Here is an 18,897-nt window from a genome sequence, read left to right as displayed (position 1 = left end):
GAACACTGAAATTAGCCCCCAACTCTCGGATGAGCAATGGAAGTTCTGCTGCGGCCAATTGCGGATGCTGTCTCCTAATTACAAGCTAAGACTAATCCATTTCAAATTCCTGCACATATTTTACAGAACCCCCACTCAGCTACACCGTATGGGACTAAGGCCCGATGCTAGCTGCTGGAGATGCAGTGCGACACCAGCAACTTTCTTACACCTGGCTTGGAATTGCCCTTCCATAGCGAAATACTGGGTAGACATATTCATCACGATTGGGGAGGTTCTGGGGATACCAGCTAAACCCACACCACTGATAGGAATATTGGGCTATGTGAAGGAGACCCCAGCGGGCACAAGGAAACGACATGCCATGCTATTGCTACTGGCAAAGCGGAGGGTGTCAATGCATTGGGGGGAACCCAACGCCCTATTGGTTAAGATCTGGTTACAGGATGTCATTTACTGTCAGACCCAGCTCTCAACATTTTGGGAACTAATGCCCACGACCTCCAGGCCAAAAGACATCCAGGGTCCAATACTAGAATAGATACGCACAAACCAATCTGAGGATAAAAATGCACCCAGCCCCGGTACAATCGTAGTATACACCCAGCCTCACACTGCTGTCCATATGTGTTCAGAGCAATGAGTGGTACAAATAGATCCGAGATGGGAAAGTTAAAGGGGTAGAACATAACAGCACTATTATAAGGCAAGGATACACTGTTAAGGTAATTATGTGTAGATGCTTCTAAGTAATCATATCTGCGATGCTGTCCTATGTTTTATTTGTTAAGTTTGTTGTAAAGCTATAACTACAATGCATGCCATCCACTGGCGCCAAGCAAATTATGTAATTTGATATTGTATGTGGAAAAATGCCAATAAACAAAATTTACAAAAAAAATACAAAAAAAGTGGGAATTTGCTCTTCTTGGTACAGTCATTACACACTCCTGCAGGCGATACTACAAATATGGAGATCAGCTTGCTCACTCTTCATGCCTCTGTGCACTCTACCATTGGTTTAGGAGATGCAGTGGTATGGGGCCCAGTGCCTTGAGGGGCCCATTGAACCCTGTAAATTACTGTATACTAGCAGTCCAACAACATTCAAATTGTTTTTTTTTTCTTTGCTTGCACCTGGGCTCATTGCATCCTTGGTATGCTACTGGCTATTACCACTAAGCACTCTGCATCCTGGTTTTTCCAAAAATATGCACAAACCGGAACTAGGTGTTACTGCTAGCACTGATGGAGAGTTGTTCTTTTCGGAATGAGAGTCGATTTGCTCAGGACCATGCACAGATCAAATAATTATTATTCTGAGTCACTGTAGCTTCAATACCTGAGCAAAAGCTAACCCTTTGTCTACCTCTTCTTGCAGAATTTAATTCTCACTAAAATAAGTTTTCCATGTGTTTCATTTAACAACACAGTTTGCTTCCTAAATGAAACAGTAACATTCGATTTTAGTGTGTTGAACAGTACATACGATTATAACTGCAAGCGTTTTGGAAAAACAAGACAGACACACACACAAATCAACTTTTTTTTAAATGTCCAAACTCTGTATCCAGTGTACTCTACTCTAGGGGGGTGATTACAATGTTGTTAGGAAGGGCTCCGGATGGGATTCGGTATTGTAAAATCCGATTCGGAACCCTTGTTTCCTACCGAATCATACAGTTATCCCAACGACCGATAACGATGTCTGGAAACTGTACGAGCAGTCCGAATCCATTATGAAAGGCATTGGGTCGGTCTGAGTCTTTTGGAGCCGAATCGTTCAGCTCAATGGGCACTGTTTCCAGATGAGCGATGACGATGACTGATTCAGACAGCTGCTCCGACTCGGTTTGCCTGAGACGAAATGGCTTATGGAATCCATCTTTGTGGTCTGTTGCAGGCCTCCCTTCACCCAGAGGCAACCAAATGTGGTCCGTGGGGGTACCCAAGGAACCCTCTTCCCAACCGTGCACAATGTGGCAGGCACCATGGGAGGCCCGCCATAGGGTGCAAGGTTTTCCCCAAACACCCCTTTTTCCAATGGTAGCCTGTGTTCTCGGTCAGAACACAGACTCCCATTGGAATCAAAGCGAGTCCGACTGAACGATGTTGGGAAGCATTGTAATCGATCCTCTGGACTAGCAGGAAACGATTCGGTAGGAAACGAGTTCAGAACCGATTTGTCCGGGACAGTTTCCTAACAGCATCGTAATCTGGCCCTAAGTGTTGTTTAGGGTGCTCCAGCATGGGAAGAGGATGCCTTTACAAAAAGAAGCGTCAAGGATATGTTGCATTTTAAAAGACATAAAAACAGTAGCAGTCTTTAAGCCTGTGATCCGCATGCTGCAGATGTCTGCAGTGGATGTGTTAGCCATCAGTGCTACCACACATATTTACTAATGGTGTATGTGTGTTAACTCAAACTGAGGATCAACAAACTTTTGGTTTAGAGGAGCACCTAAACCATTTGGTTTAGTAGCTGTAAACACTTTTTTCTTTAGCACATTGTACTGTGCATTATTTGTTATTTGTGTTGTGGCTCACCATAGAAAAATCTGTGATTCATACACTGCCCATGGCTCCTGTCACTCCATTACCAGTCCACTTAAAACAAAACACACTGAGGTACATGAATGCTTCACATATTATTTCATCCTGAATTTCATAAGAGGATTTGTTCTTCCAAATGTTGTGTAGTAGTTTTTTATACAACATATGACACTTGTATAGTGCATACCACAAACTGTGCTGCATCCAGGTGTGCTAATGAGTAGAAATTGTGGTTGTGTGATTATGATGGGATTTGATTGATAGCTCTACATTTGAGGCAGAATGCAGTGTCAGTTTCGCACAGGGCCTGTCAGTGGGTCCTACAGGTGGTCAGACTACATGCACCTCCCATTCTTTGACCTCTCACCAGACCACAGAGAGTGATGGTCACATGTGCAAATTGTAACTGTGGGAAAGTGTTTGGAGGAGTTACACAACAGTGCCAAAGATTTAAAAAATGCAGTGCTTATGGCAGGCGAGTGATGTTGAAGTAAAGAAGATGAAAGGAAGTATATGCAGGAAGAAAAAGGATTGTGCTGAAGAGGAAAGAGATGATGTTCAACATATGCATATGGAGTGTAAATGCCTGTGTGAACAATTCATGTCTTTACGTGTGTATCTACACTGAAAACCTGTCTCAAGACCCTGATACATAGAGCTGGATGGGTAGAAATGCACTTTTTTTCACTCTAGTCATAAACAAATGTTTAGACTGGTATTGGACACTGATTTATGTAGCTGCGCTTGCATGCAAGGTCAGTTTCTTGGCGCACATAGCCTTGATTGCAGTGCAAAGAGACCTTACACTGCCGCAAACAGAGGAAACAAATTAGAGGGAACATTGGTCATCACTCAAAACATTTAAACAAGGTCCTTCTATTGGTTCAGAGTACATAAAGCCTTATTGTTCCTATAACAAGTTTTGTTCTATCATCTCCGGATGACATTAGCTTAAAGGTTGCTGATTGATTATTCATGTAGTAAGTGGCATAACGAAACATTAGGGCCCACTGCTCCAGACCCAGTCAGGAGCTCTCAGGGAAGGGCCCCCCACTCCCGCACAGTGCCAGAGGGGGGGCCCCAGGAGCTCAAGCCCCTGCGCACTGCAGGGACTGCTGGGGTTATTGTTACGCCACTTCATGTAATCAGATAGTGCTTAGATGTTAAGAAAATATGACATTTATTTTTCATGTGCTCTAATTTGCTGACAAAATGTTACATTTGCTCACAACACCATGAGTCTGCAGATTCTGTAAATTCATGTGGGAAAATTATGTATAAAAATCCTCGCCTCTATTTAGGGGGGTGCCAGAGAACACGTTCCTGTTCTCCTAGGGATGCTGTCTGTTACTCTCTTGATTTTGCTACCCACGTGGGACTTGAAATAATTTCTAATTTTTGCATTCTCCGTATAGCCTTACACTAAGATCCTTTATTGGATTGGCTCTGCTTTATTTTTTAATTCTGTAATAGAACGTTTTAATTTTTTCTATTGATCTAGAACTCAAATATTGAGTGAGCCCATTCCTTTAATGAAATTGTATTTTCAGATGTTTGATGCTTTTGCAGGTGCCTTAAAGCAAGGACACATTACCTCATGAAGGGCCTCATGTAGGTAGCATACCAGTTACCACTTCTTAAATACCGAACGTTACCGAATCGGTATTTAAGAAGTGGTAACTCGTATGTAGGTAAAGTGTCGGTAATTTTTACCGATTCGTTAAAATTCGGTAATTACCGAATCGGTATTTACCGATTCGGTAATGGGGGGAACACATGCAAGGGTGGCAGGGTGTCACATTGACACCCTGTTGCACCCCTGATTCGGCCATGTGTGCACATGTGGCACACATACATGCCCTAAGGGCATGTATGTCTGCCACATTGCACACTGCTAAGCGCTTAAAAATGCTTACACACATCCATTAATTATTTACCACCAACTATTAGTTGGTGGTAAATACCGACTCCTAAAAACACCCACACACTCCCCCTACATCTCATTTCTGTATTCGGAATTTACCGAATCGGTAAAATTACCGATTCGGTAATTTTACCGATTCGGTAAATTACCGAATACAGAAATGAGCCCCCTACATACCAAAAGCCAAAATACCGGTCGGTAACGGTATAATTACCGAAAATCGGCCGTTACCGACCGGTATTTGGCGACCTACATGAGGCCCGAAATGAGGTTTAAAACCATCTCCAATCCAGAAAATGTGGGAACTCTAATTCAGGTAAATTTTCGGGTGTCTAATATTTTGGAGTACCCCTTAACTACCATAACTGTGGGGACGGATGTGCGTGATGTAAATTTGGGGTAAGGTCGAGTGAGTGGCCATTAATTTTTTTGTGAATATATTTTGCGGGGAAACATTTTGATTTGAAAAATATATTTTATTGATTTTAAGGGCTATTATTTTGACTGCAGTTTCGCAGGGTAAAAAAAATATCTAGAAAACTAAAAAATCTCAAAAGCTGTGGAAGGTGTGACATTCAACTTCCCTGAAAGACGACTCATACCCATAATCTTAAAAATGTTTTCAGATGGTGTTCTTCATAATATTGATAAGAATTTTACCTGAGGTAATATTTTAAACTCTTATTCCAATGTTATTTATTACTGTAACTCTGAAACGGAATTGTGATTGTAAATGTATTGGCTCTTTATACCTGAGCATATTTCTTACCTAAATGAATTACATGACCCTTTATGATCTAGTTTGTGTATGAATGGTGCAGTCTATAAGTCTGGATATAATACTGGAATGAAATGAAAAGCATTGAATACAACGAAAAATAGAAATTAGCTGATGACAAACACGGAATAACCATTATATTTCAGTACGTCTTCTGTTTTAGTGTTCACCAGCAGCACACACAGAGACATTCTGATCTCCTTGCGCAACTTTAATGCAAAAAAAAAAAAACAGGGGTGTTGTTCCATCACGTTCCCACACAGCCAGAGGCTCATCTCTGCTAACAATTTTGAAATCATCCACTTCAGCACTGTCCCTGGCAGTCATCTTTGGTCTTCAGCTGACATCTGCGGCCCACCTTAAAAAAGTCATAGACTTACACACCAGCAGCTTTTGTATTTCTTCAAAATCAACACAGCGACCTCAAAACTGCTGCCAAGCCCTTGTCCTGTCACTAACGGTAGAGTTATTGACCTACCAGCACTTCAGTTGTTCAAAACTCAGCAGTGAGACAAGAGCTGAGAACACATTACTTCCACAGTGTCGAAGCACCACTTGCTCACAGGTCATTCAATTTAACAAAATCATAAAAGCACAATTTCAATCAAAGACCCCATGAAATAAACAAGTACAAAAGATCATTAAGATCATTTAAAATCATTTAAAATCAAGATGGGCTTTGAGTACCTCATGAACCGGGATCACTGAATAATATAAGTACTTATAATTCTTGCTTACACCAATTATACCATCAAACAGCCTTGTACCTTTCTCTTTCTCATACCGGCCCACAAGAAGATAGCAACCGAGAAACAGATAAAAGGGTCAGGGAGAGATTTAAAGAGGTCAGGGAGAGATTTAAAGATGTCAGGGAGAGATTTAAAGAAATACAGTGCCACAGGTCAAATTAAATTAATTATTAATTTATTTTATTACCTTAGATTGTGGGATACGGCGAAAACCATGGATATTATAGTTGTATAAGGAATTTATCATGGTGTTCACTGAGAAGAAGTAGAACGAGGTGCGGTTGCCAACATCTTCAACGTAGTCATCCAGAATGGCCCCATTAACTCTTCAAACGAAAAAAGGCAGAACTCATAGCTCAGAAGTCTGTTTAAGGTATATACTAGTGTGAAAAAGTTAAGTAAATAAAGATATGAAATGAAAAACAAACTTTAAAGCGGGAACGAGAAAAACAAAAAAACCACAGTATAGATAAACGGAAAAATTGTACAATATTCATGTTATTAATTTACACAACCTTGTATATCCCAGGCCATTGACATGACAAGTATAATGGCCTGTCATCTAATTTTAATGTAGTAAAGTTCATATCACATTTAGAATCAAAATAAGCATTTAATTAGTGGCTCTTGCCATGCTCAAGCCTCACCCCCTTCCTTGCCTCGATCTTGCACTTCTGTACTTAAGTCCATCTTTCTCTAAGTAAAGGGCAGTATATACTGTTTATTTGTTTATGTGTTTATGTATGCATTTGTCCAAGAAATTCTTGCTCGCTAATAGAAAAAGGAAGATATTTTCAAAGAAGACCTTCCACAAGAGTCCATGAAATTTACAGCACAACTGAAATCATGCTAAAAACCTGAGGATGTTTTTTTCAAAAACATTTAACCCTGCCTAAACACTCTGAAGGGGACCTCTCTAATCAGGGTACTAAGGGCCAGATGTACGACGCCCAAAATAGCGCCTCGCAAATTGCGAGTATTTTGCGACTCGCAATTTGCGAGGCGCTATTTTGGATGTACAACAGTGTGAAACACTGTTAGCGATTCCCAATGGGTTTGCAAATTGAGAGGCTCATGAATATTATGAGCCTCTCTAAATTTGCGACCCAATTGGGAATGGCAGGCCCTCCCAGGTATGGTGGCCTTCTGGGCTCAGCAGACCACCATGTCTGGGATTGCTTTTAAATGAAGCAGTTTCTTTTTTGTAATGCAGCCCGTTTTCATTGAAGGAAACGGAATGCATTTAAAATTTTTAAAAAATCAAACGTTTGCGTTTCATTTTTTAAGGGTAGGCAGTGGATCCTGGGACCACTGCCTGCCCTTAAAAAATATTTTCCCGTGCATTTGCAAAGGGTAAGGGGTCCTTTTGCGACCCCATTACCACCCTCTGGAAGAGGGTGGTAATTTGTGAGTGTTTTGCAACCGCAATTGTGGTCGCAAAACATTTGTACATGGGGTTGAGCTCGTTATTAGGAAGGGAATGTCCCTTCCTAATAGCAACTCGCAAATCCAAAATAGCGAGTCGTAAATGAATTGCGACTCGCTATTTTGGTTTGGTACATACCCCTATTGGTTTTTTTTCATGCGCAAATGGGTTTGCAAACCCGTTTGCGCATGCAAAAACCGTTGTACATCTGGCCCTAAATTCTTTTGAGGTTAGACTGTGACTACTGGGTTTATCTTGGGCTTCACTTCTAGTCCAGCATCATTCTGCCTGATTTACCAAAGAGTATTTATTGTGGTCCTTAAACTACACCGAAAAGCACTTATTTCTACCCCTTATTAATATTCACTGGCTCCCACTAAACGAAAGAATTTCGTTTTGGATCAGATGAATCTTTGAGAACAGTTAACATTGATCAACCACAAAAGAAGAAAATGTTGGTTTAAAGAAATCTGTAAAGTAAAAAAATCTAAAGCACTAGGACTAGGCAATCACTCACCAAGTTCCAAGACTCTGGAAATCCGACTGATTTACTGAGACACTACGCACCTTTCCCCGCCAACTTCAGCTTTTCAGAGAAATGTGAAAACTTAGATTATCAAGACCCTGGAATAACTTGATCATTCTGTCTTTTTTCGTTCTTGCAATCAGGTACTTTATCTTTGTGTTATCTTTTTGTTCTTGTTCCTACATTACTTCCCCTGGTTGTATTGTAAGTTTTCCAGCCTCTGTCTCCAGGCCAGGATTGTTTTCATAAATAAAACATATCACGTCCGATCCTCTTTGCTGTCCTTTTGGTTCCCTGCACCCCTCATATCACGTGTTCCTGGTCACCTGTGGTACAAGTTGAATAAATAATCATAGAGACGGTGCTGGCCTGAACAGGACACATCAGCCCTTCCTCGGAACAGGGAAGGGCTGAATTGGATCTTTTGAAGAGATTTTCCACTACTGTCGGAGATTTCCATGAAGTGAGCAAGGTTAATGTTACAACAGAACCCTTCAAGTGAGGAATGGTGCAAAGCTAGGGCTTGCACATTTTTCCTCCACTCAGGTGCCTTTGCGTTCCACCTCACTATCATAATTAGATTACATTTATTTGACCTCACAAAGCTATCCAATAATAAATAACTTCTCCATTTGGCTTGTTCCAGATCATAAGCGGTTCTGGCTCTCCTCGCCACAACAGACGACATCTGCACCCTCCTCGACCAAGGCCACGCAGTGGCCCTGATCCTACTCGACCTCTCTAAAGCGTTTGACACTGTCTCTCACCGCACACTCACTGCCAGACTCCACGACGCCGGTATACAGGAAACCGCCCTTGACTGGATCCGCTCCTTCCTCATCGGCAGATCCCAAAGAATCAGACTCCCGCCCTTCCTCTCCGAACCCACAGAAATCAACTGCAGAGTACAACAAGGATTACCGCTTAGCCCCAAGCTCAACTCGGAGAAGACAGAGGTCCTCGTCCTCGGACCCTCCCTTTCTGCATGGGACAACACCTGGTGGCCCAACGCCCTCGGCAGACCTCCCACTCCCACGGACCACGCCCGAAACCTCTTCATCGTACTCAACTCCCTCTCCATGACTCGACAGGTCAACACCGTCGCCTCCAGCTGCTTCAAAACCCTCCGCATCCTCCGAAAGACCTTCAAATGGACCCCCCCGAATAAAGGAAGACGGTCACCCACGCACTCATAACCAGTAGGCTGGACTACGGAAATGCCCTCTATGCCGGGATCAACAAGTCTCTGCTCCGCAAACTCCAGACCATTCAGAACGCCGCAGCCAGACTTGTCCTTGCCGTCCCTCGACACACACACATCACCCAACACCTGCGGAACATCCACTGGCTCCCCGTTGAGAAAAGAGTAACCTTCAAGATACTCACCCACGCCTACAAATACCTCCACAACACCGGACCCCAATACCTCAACGAGAGAATCTCCTTCGACGTACCCAAGAGAAACCTCCGAACCGCCGACCTTGCCCCCACTGAAACCCCACGCATCCACAGAGCCAGAACAGGTGGAAGAGCCTTCTCCTACATCGGGGCCCAGACCTGGAACGAGCTCCCGATCGACATCAGACGCGCCCCCTTCCTGAATATCTTCAGGAAGACACTCAAGACCTGGCTCTTCAACTGAACTGAGCTGCTTACCACCCCCATTCCCCCACCCCCCCAGCACCTTGAGACCCTCACGGGTGAGTAGCACGCTTTACAACCTCCTGATTGATTGATTGATTGGTATTAGGATGTAATTTCCGCTGCCAATAATATTTTACATTCATATGCATTTAATGAATATTTTGAGTTGATTGACTAACCAATGCCTCTCTGCTTTCTTTCAGGACATCTAGCTTTTAAAATAATGCTTCATGATTTGTACTTTGAACCTTAACTTGTGTAGTTATTTCTGTGTGTTTTTTTTGTTAGAACTGACATCTTTGGCGTGGTATTCCCCCAGACATTTTGTCATCACTCCCTGATTTTTGGCTGACCTAGTTTTAGTTGGCATTATGTGCACTTTACACCTGCTAAACAGTGGCAAACTGTTTGCAATCTTGTCTTTAAACTTGATCAATTTGGCATACACCCAATTGGCACATTTCATTTACTTATAAGTCCCTAGTAAATGGTACTACCTATACCCAGGGCGTGTAAATTAAATGCTACGAGTGGCCTGCAACACATATTGTGCCACCCACTAAAGTAGCACTGTAAAACATGCCTCACGCCTCCCACAGCATCCTGTAGTGCAATTTTAAACCTTTTGCCAGGCCTAAACCTTCCTTTCCAATACATATAAGTCACCCTTATGTAGGCCTTAAGGGCTCATAGGGTGAGCTGCATGGTATTTAAAAGTAGAATATGGTTCACTGATAGAATATCGATGACAAAAACATTAATGTTATAAATATCGGAAAAAAATATAGAATACAAAAATATCGACTATAATACACAGGGAATTACAATAATATCAAATGAAAAATATTGATGTAAAAAAAAAATATATATATATATATATATAAAATATTAATATAAATTTCAACAAAATAAATTTAATTTAATTTACATTTTCACAAAATATTACAAATAAACTTAATTAAAAAAAGAAACACACAAACATAATCATTTATACATATATATATATTTACTTAAAAATAATTAATAAACTATTATCTTTAATTTATTTGAAAACTTTGAAATTATATAGAAATAAAATATATATATAGATATAAATAATTTTAAATATAAAAAAACATTCTAGAATAAATTAAAACATTAAACTATGAAAACATATCTAAACTTAAATTGCCCAATACACTCAGTGCAACAGTAGAAAAAGTGTTGGATAGAAAAATAATTAAATTTACTATTCCAACTCCAGTGTGTACAATAGCGGAGGGGTAAAAATTACTATTCCCACTCCAAACAGTGCAACAGTAAGGAAAGTGTTGGATAGCGGAGTGGATAAAAAATACTACTCCCACTCCCGTGAGAGCAACAGTAAGGAAAGTGTTGGATAGCGGAAGGGAAAAAAATACTATTCCCACTCCAAACAGTCAACAGTAGGGAAAGTATTGGATAGAGGAGGGGTAGAAATTACTATTCCCACTCCAGTCAGGGAAAGTTTTGGCTAGCAATAGTGTGAAAATTACTATTCCCACTCCAGTGAGAGCAACAGTAGAGAAAGGGGCCGATTCCGATGGCCGGTCGGACAGCTGTCCGTAGCCTTACCCTGCGACCGACACATACCCGGAGCCGGTCCGTCCTGTAGAGTAAGTACGATGCGCATAACTGCCAAAAACACGACGGACACATAGGCTGTGAATCAAGACCCATTCTCCGTCTGAGCCGTAACTCCTAAAGAGGAACCGTGTCGCCCGGAAGCAGTATCCATAGCAGTTTCCGGCATGACAAGTACGATGCGTACTTCCTACACGTCAGACTGGTCGTCACGTACGGCACGTCACAGCATCCGGAAAACAAGCATATCAGCTACGATTCGCGCCACAAATCAATACACGGCTACGAGACGGACCAGCTTGCAGCGGGTACGAGACGGAGCAACAAGCAGCGTGTACAACACGAACACATCATGAATCCTATCGCGCAGGTCATACCAGTACTCTACATCTATGACCGGCTCAGAAACCGACGCCGACGGCGCAGGCGGTAAGTCAGACACCTACCACATAAACAAACAACACGTACCCGCAAAATGGCACACACACACAGGGGATCCACATCCTGGCCACTAACAACAGCCCACCATAGGGGTTGCATGGCCAGCACCACTAACACCCCCACCCATAGGGGGCCTGTTGCCCATCACTACTGCCACCCCCACCCATAGGGACTATGTTGCCCATCACCCCTGCCACCCCCACTCACAGGAGACCTGTTCTTCATCACTACTGCCACCCCCAACCATAGGGACTATGTTGCCCATCACCCCTGCCACCCCCACTCACAGGGCTTATGTTGCCCATCACCCCTGCCACCCCCATTCACAGGGGACCTGTTGCCCATCACCCCTGCCACCCCCACTCACAGGGGACATGTTGCCCATCACCCCTGCCACCCCCACTCACAGGGGACCTGTTGCCCATCACTACTCCCACCCCCACCCATAGGGACTATGTTGCCCATCACAACTGCCACCCCCACTCACAGGGCTTATGTTGCCCATCACCCCTGCCACCCCCACTCACAGGGGACCTGTTGCCCATCACTACTCTCACCCCACCCATAGGGACTATGTTGCCCATCACCCCTGCCACCCACACCCATAGTGCTTATGTTGCCCACCACCCCTGCCACCCCCACGCACAGGGCTTATGTTGCCCATCACCCTTGCCACCCCCACTCACAGGGGACCCGTTGCCCATCACCCATGCCACCCCCAGCCATAGGGCTTATGTTGCCCATCACCCCTGCCACCCACACCCAAAGGGGACCTGTTGCCCATCACCCCTGCCACCCCACTCACAGGGGACCTGTTGCCCATCACTACTGCCACCCCCACTCACAGGGCTTATGTTGCCCATCACCCCTGCCACCCCCACTCACAGGGGACCTGTTGCCCATCACCCATGCCACCTCCACTCACAGGGGACCTGTTGCCCATCACTACTGCCACCCCCACCCATAGGGCTTATGTCGCCCATCACCCCTGCCACCCCCACTCACAGGGCTTATGTTGCCCATCACCCCTGACACCCCCACTCACAGGGGACCTGTTGCCCATCACCCCTGCCACCCCCAGCCATAGGGCTTATGTGGCCCATCACCCCTGCCACCCACACCCATAGGGGACCTGTTGCCCATCATCCCTGCCACCCCCACTCACAGAGGACCTGTTGCCCATCACTACTGCCACCCCCACCCATAGGGACTATGTTGCCCATCACCCCTGCCACCCCCACTCACAGGGCTTATGTTGCCCATCACCCCTGCCACCCACACCCATAGTGCTTATGTTGCCCATCACCCCTGCCACCCCCACTCACAGGACTTATGTTGCCCATCACCCCTGACACCCCCACTCCCAGGGGACCTGTTGCCCATCACCCCTGCCACCCCCAGCCATAGGGGACCTGTTGCCCATCACCCCTGCCATCCACACCCATAGGGGACCTGTTGCCCATCACCCCTGCCACCCCCACTCACAGGGGAGCTGTTGCCCATCACCCCTGCCACCCCCAGCCATAGGATGGGTGATGCGCAACACATCCAGCATACGCAAACATCAGGTATGTCCGCAAAATACATCCCTCATGACATCATAACAACAAGTGTGTGGTCGGTGACAAATGCCCACAACAGTGATTATGGCTATGAGCATACAATGTAAGTAACAGCACATGTGTGACCAACACATGAGTGTGACATACACAAGGCAAGCATCACCATAGCACTGTGGCAATGTAAAAAGAACACCCCCTCACTGTGTAGAGCAGAAGTTAAGTGGGGCTCACAAAATGCAGCAGATGTGGAGCATTGTGGTGATGGGGACCAAACCCCCCTCATCACAGTGACCAAAATGTAAGTGTCATCATGGTCAAAGCTGCAAATAGCAAACAGCATGTATGATCCCTGCTCCCAACACATCAAATACTTCTGGGGCAAACTAGTGGTTGTGTCCCATACACACAGAGATGTGGTGAGGCTAACAGTGCTGTGAAAACATAACACTCTCGGCCATGTGCAGACAAGCACCACACATGGGGGCTGACAATACATACAGCGTACAATGACACAACAGCAGAAGTGACCATCACCAAGCATGCACACATCTCGAAAATAGACACACCAATCAAAACAACATGTATAGACTGTAGGTGTCAGCTCACAAACTCCCATTCCATGCCAGCAATGGCACCCAACAACCAGGATGAATGTGCACAATGATGTGAAATGACTCACAGGGACAGCAGGCCTCATCACAGAAACAGCATCCAGACAAAGGCCCACAACAGCAATACCAATGCACTGGTGCAGTTGCACAAACAGGCAAACTTACACAGCACATCAGACACAACATGTGTGTGTGTGTGTCACAGTATCCCCAGGCAACTACACAACACTGACATGAGGGGGGCTGAACCACAGTGACACAGATGTGGACACAGTGCCATACACAAGTAAACCATCATTGGGACACCCTCAGTGGGCAATCAGGCATTGGGAGATGAGAGGTGGCACAACAGACACATGTGACACAAGCTGGAATCAACACCAACTAACACAGCAAGAGACTGACACACAACACCACTACCCCCAGGGACCAGAGAGTGGGGTGACACAAATGCATGACACCTCCACTGTGATGACAAAGGCAGATGTCGTACAAACTGGGAAACCCAGACATGTGTCCTGTGCCACAAACGTACATCACACATACACAAACACAAATCACTCAGCATGGCCCCTCATCCATGGACAAACGTGAGCCAGGGGACTATCCATGCAAACATTCACATCAGTCCACCATCAACACCACACACCTGAACTGCAACAATGTGTATCTGTGAAGTCCACATGGACAGGTGACATTGCACATGCACCCATGACAAACACAGGAATGTTGCCAGGAACTAAGGTGCACACACACATCACACAAGGACTGTTTACAACCCAGGGGAATGACAGATACACTGCACAGTATGCGGTACATGGCCATGACCTCAAAGCTCATGTAACCTTCAGAATCCCTGCCACAGTCCCAGGACTATGCAGATGCCAAGGAGGAACACAAGGCACCCATGCTGACACCTGCAAGGATCGCTGCCGTGAACCCGACAAGTGGGAGCAGTCACACACACATACAAATGTCTCAATCACTGAAAACTACCGCCTAGGGACAACTACATGATATTGCGAACAAACAAGTGCCTTGAGGAACCCTGACTGTGTCCCATCTGTGTCTGACAACATCATCACCACTCAGAACGGACAAATCCCAATGATGATACACCAATTAACAGTAGTGTGTCATGCACCCACACATCTGGTAGCCCATTGGAAAAGTAGTGGGATGAACCCAGTACCACTCAGCAAGCATCAACAACAGGAACATATCAAGGGATCCCTGTCTGTGTATGAACAGGGATGTGGACACACACGCATATGCACATACAACACACACCATGAGCCCAGGCCATGTCACTGGACAACACACTAACTTGAGGGGACACAACTCCTGTAGGAGCCCAGCTGTGCCAAACATATTCACCGCAAGTCCCACCCATGTCTGCAGAACACTTGGTCAGTCAGCAATCAGTTACCACACAATGAAGGCTCTGGTCACAACAACCTGGGTACGGGAGTCTCCCCTAAGTCAGCTGCACATACCCAAAACATATGTCTAGCAAGTTGCACAGAGGACCCAGTTGCTCCTATTACAATGTTGCACACACCTGTAGGGCCAGTAGTGATGAGCACGAAGTATGTGGAAGTGACAATTTGGACAATGGGAAGCACATCAAATGTGCAGGGGTGCAAGCCACAGATGTGACCATGCCAATGAAATGCTCACAGAGAGATGTACACAAATAGTTGCTCCAGACACACCCAGGTAGCTGCAAAGGATGACATGGATACCCACCAGAATAGGATACATATCTCATGGACCACAGGGAGTACCTCACATCAACACATCAGTATGCAACATTGGAAACCAAGCATTACAGGTGCAAGGACATGTCAAACAGCATCAACATGATGTACAGCTAAATCAAGTTCACAGGGACAAAGAAAAAAGCTTTATTCAGCATATGAAAAGCGAAACGTCTGTTCCAACAAAAGGCCAATGGCCAGTCCATGTCCAAATGGCAAGGAGTGAACTAGACTGACAAATTCAGTATATGAAATGCTAAACGTCTGTGCAACCAAAAGGCCAATGGCCAGTCCATGTCAAAATGCCAAGGAGTGAACTAGAGTGACAACTGCCACACCTTGCTTGCCTGCACTGCTAAGGACTGGGGTCATCCCCTCGGAGGGGCATACATGGGGGCAGGCCAGGCACCGCAGGGACAGATTCAGGGCGCAGCAGAAGGAGGCAGTGAAGAGGTGGGGGATGCAGGTGAGACACTTGCAACTGCAGTGGAGCTGACTGAAGTGGTGGGTGCCATCACAACTGTGGGGCACAAGTCAGATGGGGCGGGTGCCGGCACGACTCCAGTGGGCAGGTCAGATGGAGTGGATTGGCTCACCACTGCAGTGCCCAAGTCAGACGGGGTGGTCGTGGACTCCAAAGCAGTGCCTACATCCATGGGAGCGGAATGGGGGACAGGTGAGGTCGGCAGGGCATGGGGGACACGGTCCCCACATCAGTGGCACCAACTGTCTGACCAGGTGTGGAAGAGCAAGTGCTGGGGGGATGGCCTTAGCATTTTGGGGATGGTGTATCTGTGCGTGGGGGAACCCGGGGCAGGGAGTGGCGGGGGAACCTCTGGAGTGCTGGCCTGGGGGATAGAGGATGGAGACTTTGCCTTGGAGCTGTGTGGTGGCGGGGGGGGTCTTGCTCTTCTTGCGCCAGGGTACTTGCGGGTGGGTGTCTCGGTCTGACTGCACCTGGGGGAGGGTGTCTGGATGTGAGGGGCACTCCCTTCTGTGTGTGGGGACTTCCTCTCCTCCTTGTAATCAGGATCTGCTGGGTCGGTGGGGAAGAGGCCAAGGTCACAGAGGAAGAGCTTCTGGGGGGATGGGTGTTGCAGGTGAGGCAAGGGAAGGGTGCTGGGAGGGAGAGGTCTCGGAGGACTGTGGAGTGGTTGTGGGTGACTGTGTGTGTGTCAGAAAACCAGTCCCTGTGAGTGTGGAATCAGTCCCCTGCGCTTGCTTGTGTGCACGTCTAGCCCTTGGTTTGGGGGTTTCTGTGCTTGGGACAGGTAGGCTGCTAGGAATCGTGGGTGGTGCAGGGGTAGGAGGGGTGTGGGACTGTTGGAGGAGGGACACTGCTGCCGTCAGGGAGGAGGCCACGGACTGGTTGGTCCTCTGTAGGGCAGACTTGCCCGAGGAAATGACCTCCAAGAATGACGCAAAAGACAACAAAAAATCTCAACTGGTATCATTTAAGAAAGACAGTTAAAGATGCATGTATGAGGCATTGCAATCAAGAAAAGAAAGACTCTCAAACAGTAAATTTTGAAAAATTTGCAAAGAGCATCTTGTATTAGATACAATTAATACAAAAAGGAGTAAACAACATAAATGAGCAGGATAATGTTACAGTTGTAGCAGCACTGCAAGCAAAATCAATTAGCATAAAACAACCCGAAATTGTACTTGGTGCTCGGATGTGTACGTGACACAAAGAAATAGCGACGCAAGTGACAAAGTGAGATCAGAAAGGGACGCCGCAAAGTGAAGTGAAGGTGAATAAATATACAATGAAATCAAAGGTTCTGGTCTCAATTCTTAACAATAAAGAATAATTTTTCGGTTATTCATAGAACCATAAGACAAAGCTGTGCCATCAATTGAGCTGACAGGTCGACGGCGTTTCGATCCAGTTTATTTAGGATCATCATCAGGATCGGGTTGGAATATTCAGGCGATGCTGCACAAGGGGGAGAGAAAATGGGGGGTAAGGGTGAGGAAAGGAAGGACATAATAGGAAGGAATAAGAAGAGGTAATGTGTCTGGGGACAGGGTAAAGCTAAAAAGGCAATCAAAAGGGGCGATCAATCAACAAGGGAAGCAGCAAGGAATTAATTAATGCCTAAAGCCAGTGAAGATATTGCAGATGACAAAGGACTACCAGCATGTGATATCATAAGAAAAGTGCTGGTATGAGTGGGACAGGGAGCGCAAGGGGGAGGGATGGAGGAAGGAAAGAAGGAAGGAGCCGCCAGGTGAGACAATAATTACCTGAAATGGGTTAACCGGCAAGCATGAAAAAAACCGTGACAGAATCGGTACATCGGCAATTCGAAATGCAGGGTCAGGATCTATGGAAAGGAAGGGAGGAGTGGTATAAAGGAATGAGAGAAGCTAATAAATACGAGGAGTAAAAAGGAAAGGTATAGTGGATGTCTACCTTGAGGTAATTGAATTAAAACTAGTGATCCGGTTGCAGGCAATACGCGATAATTCAGGAAATCTGAAAGGGAAAGCGAGGAAAGGGTAAGGGGAACTATCGCGGGCCGGAATCGGGGAGGGGGGGGGAAAATAAGTAAGCCAAGCGAAGAGTACCTAATGAATAGAGGGTCGGCGGAGGGCGTCTCAATCAGCTAGGATCCGGTGCATTGAATGAGCAGGTCGGAATGGAAACCAGGAAGTGAAGGGAAAAGCGAGGGCGTTGCTATGACGTAGAGTGTGCGTGCGCACCAAGGGCTCAGACAACAGAAACAGAAAGGGGATAAGGAAGGGAAAGGAGTAGGCGGGGAAGGGAAAGAGACCAAGGCAACAGTTAAAGTAAAAAAGGACAATAATTGCAAAAAAGTTAAGATAAACTATGGTCCACAGGTGAAAAATATGTTCGTAGTACCGGAGTATGAACTTGGCACAAAAACAAATAGAAATAAAACATTGTTAATTGCGAAACTTGACACTAACCAAACAGTAAGCAATACTCATGAAGGTGGGAGATAAACTTTGGGCCATAGTTGAAAACTGTGTGCGTGGTATCGGAGCATGAACTTGACTCAAAATCAAATAGATAGAACACATTGTTAATTGCAATCCTTGACAATAACAAAAGAGTAAGCCATATTCATGAAAATGGGGGAAAGAGTGGCTGCGAGTAAGAAAAACTGAAGGGAGAGAAGAGATATATCAAGAGCCAGTAAAAAGGTAGTCAATGATGGGAGTAGTAGCAGAAGGTCTGAAAGTCGCTCTAAAAAGCGGTGTTAACTGGCATAACATCTAAGGGTAGATTAGAGCAAGATGGTACTATTCCATTCATCGATTGTATTTAACCCAGAGTTAACAGAGTTA

General features: G+C 45.4%; 1 protein-coding gene across 3 annotated transcripts in view; it reads right to left on the bottom strand.

The window, feature by feature from the left end:
* The window catches only part of LOC146810405 (alpha-N-acetylgalactosaminide alpha-2,6-sialyltransferase 2-like), a 252,735-nt gene that overhangs the window by 72,490 nt on the left and 161,348 nt on the right, over nucleotides 1–18,897 (bottom strand). For all 3 annotated transcript variants that reach the window (XM_085617402.1, XM_085617403.1, XM_085617400.1), the window contains exon 5: nucleotides 6,192–6,330. In XM_085617402.1, coding sequence (XP_085473528.1) covers nucleotides 6,192–6,330 — 139 coding nt within the window. The remainder of the gene's footprint in view (nucleotides 1–6,191; nucleotides 6,331–18,897) is intronic.

This window comes from Triturus cristatus, chromosome 7 (assembly GCF_964204655.1).
Source record: "Triturus cristatus chromosome 7, aTriCri1.1, whole genome shotgun sequence".
Lineage (NCBI taxonomy): Eukaryota > Metazoa > Chordata > Amphibia > Caudata > Salamandridae > Triturus > Triturus cristatus.
This window is presented reverse-complemented; position numbering and strand designations above follow the sequence as displayed.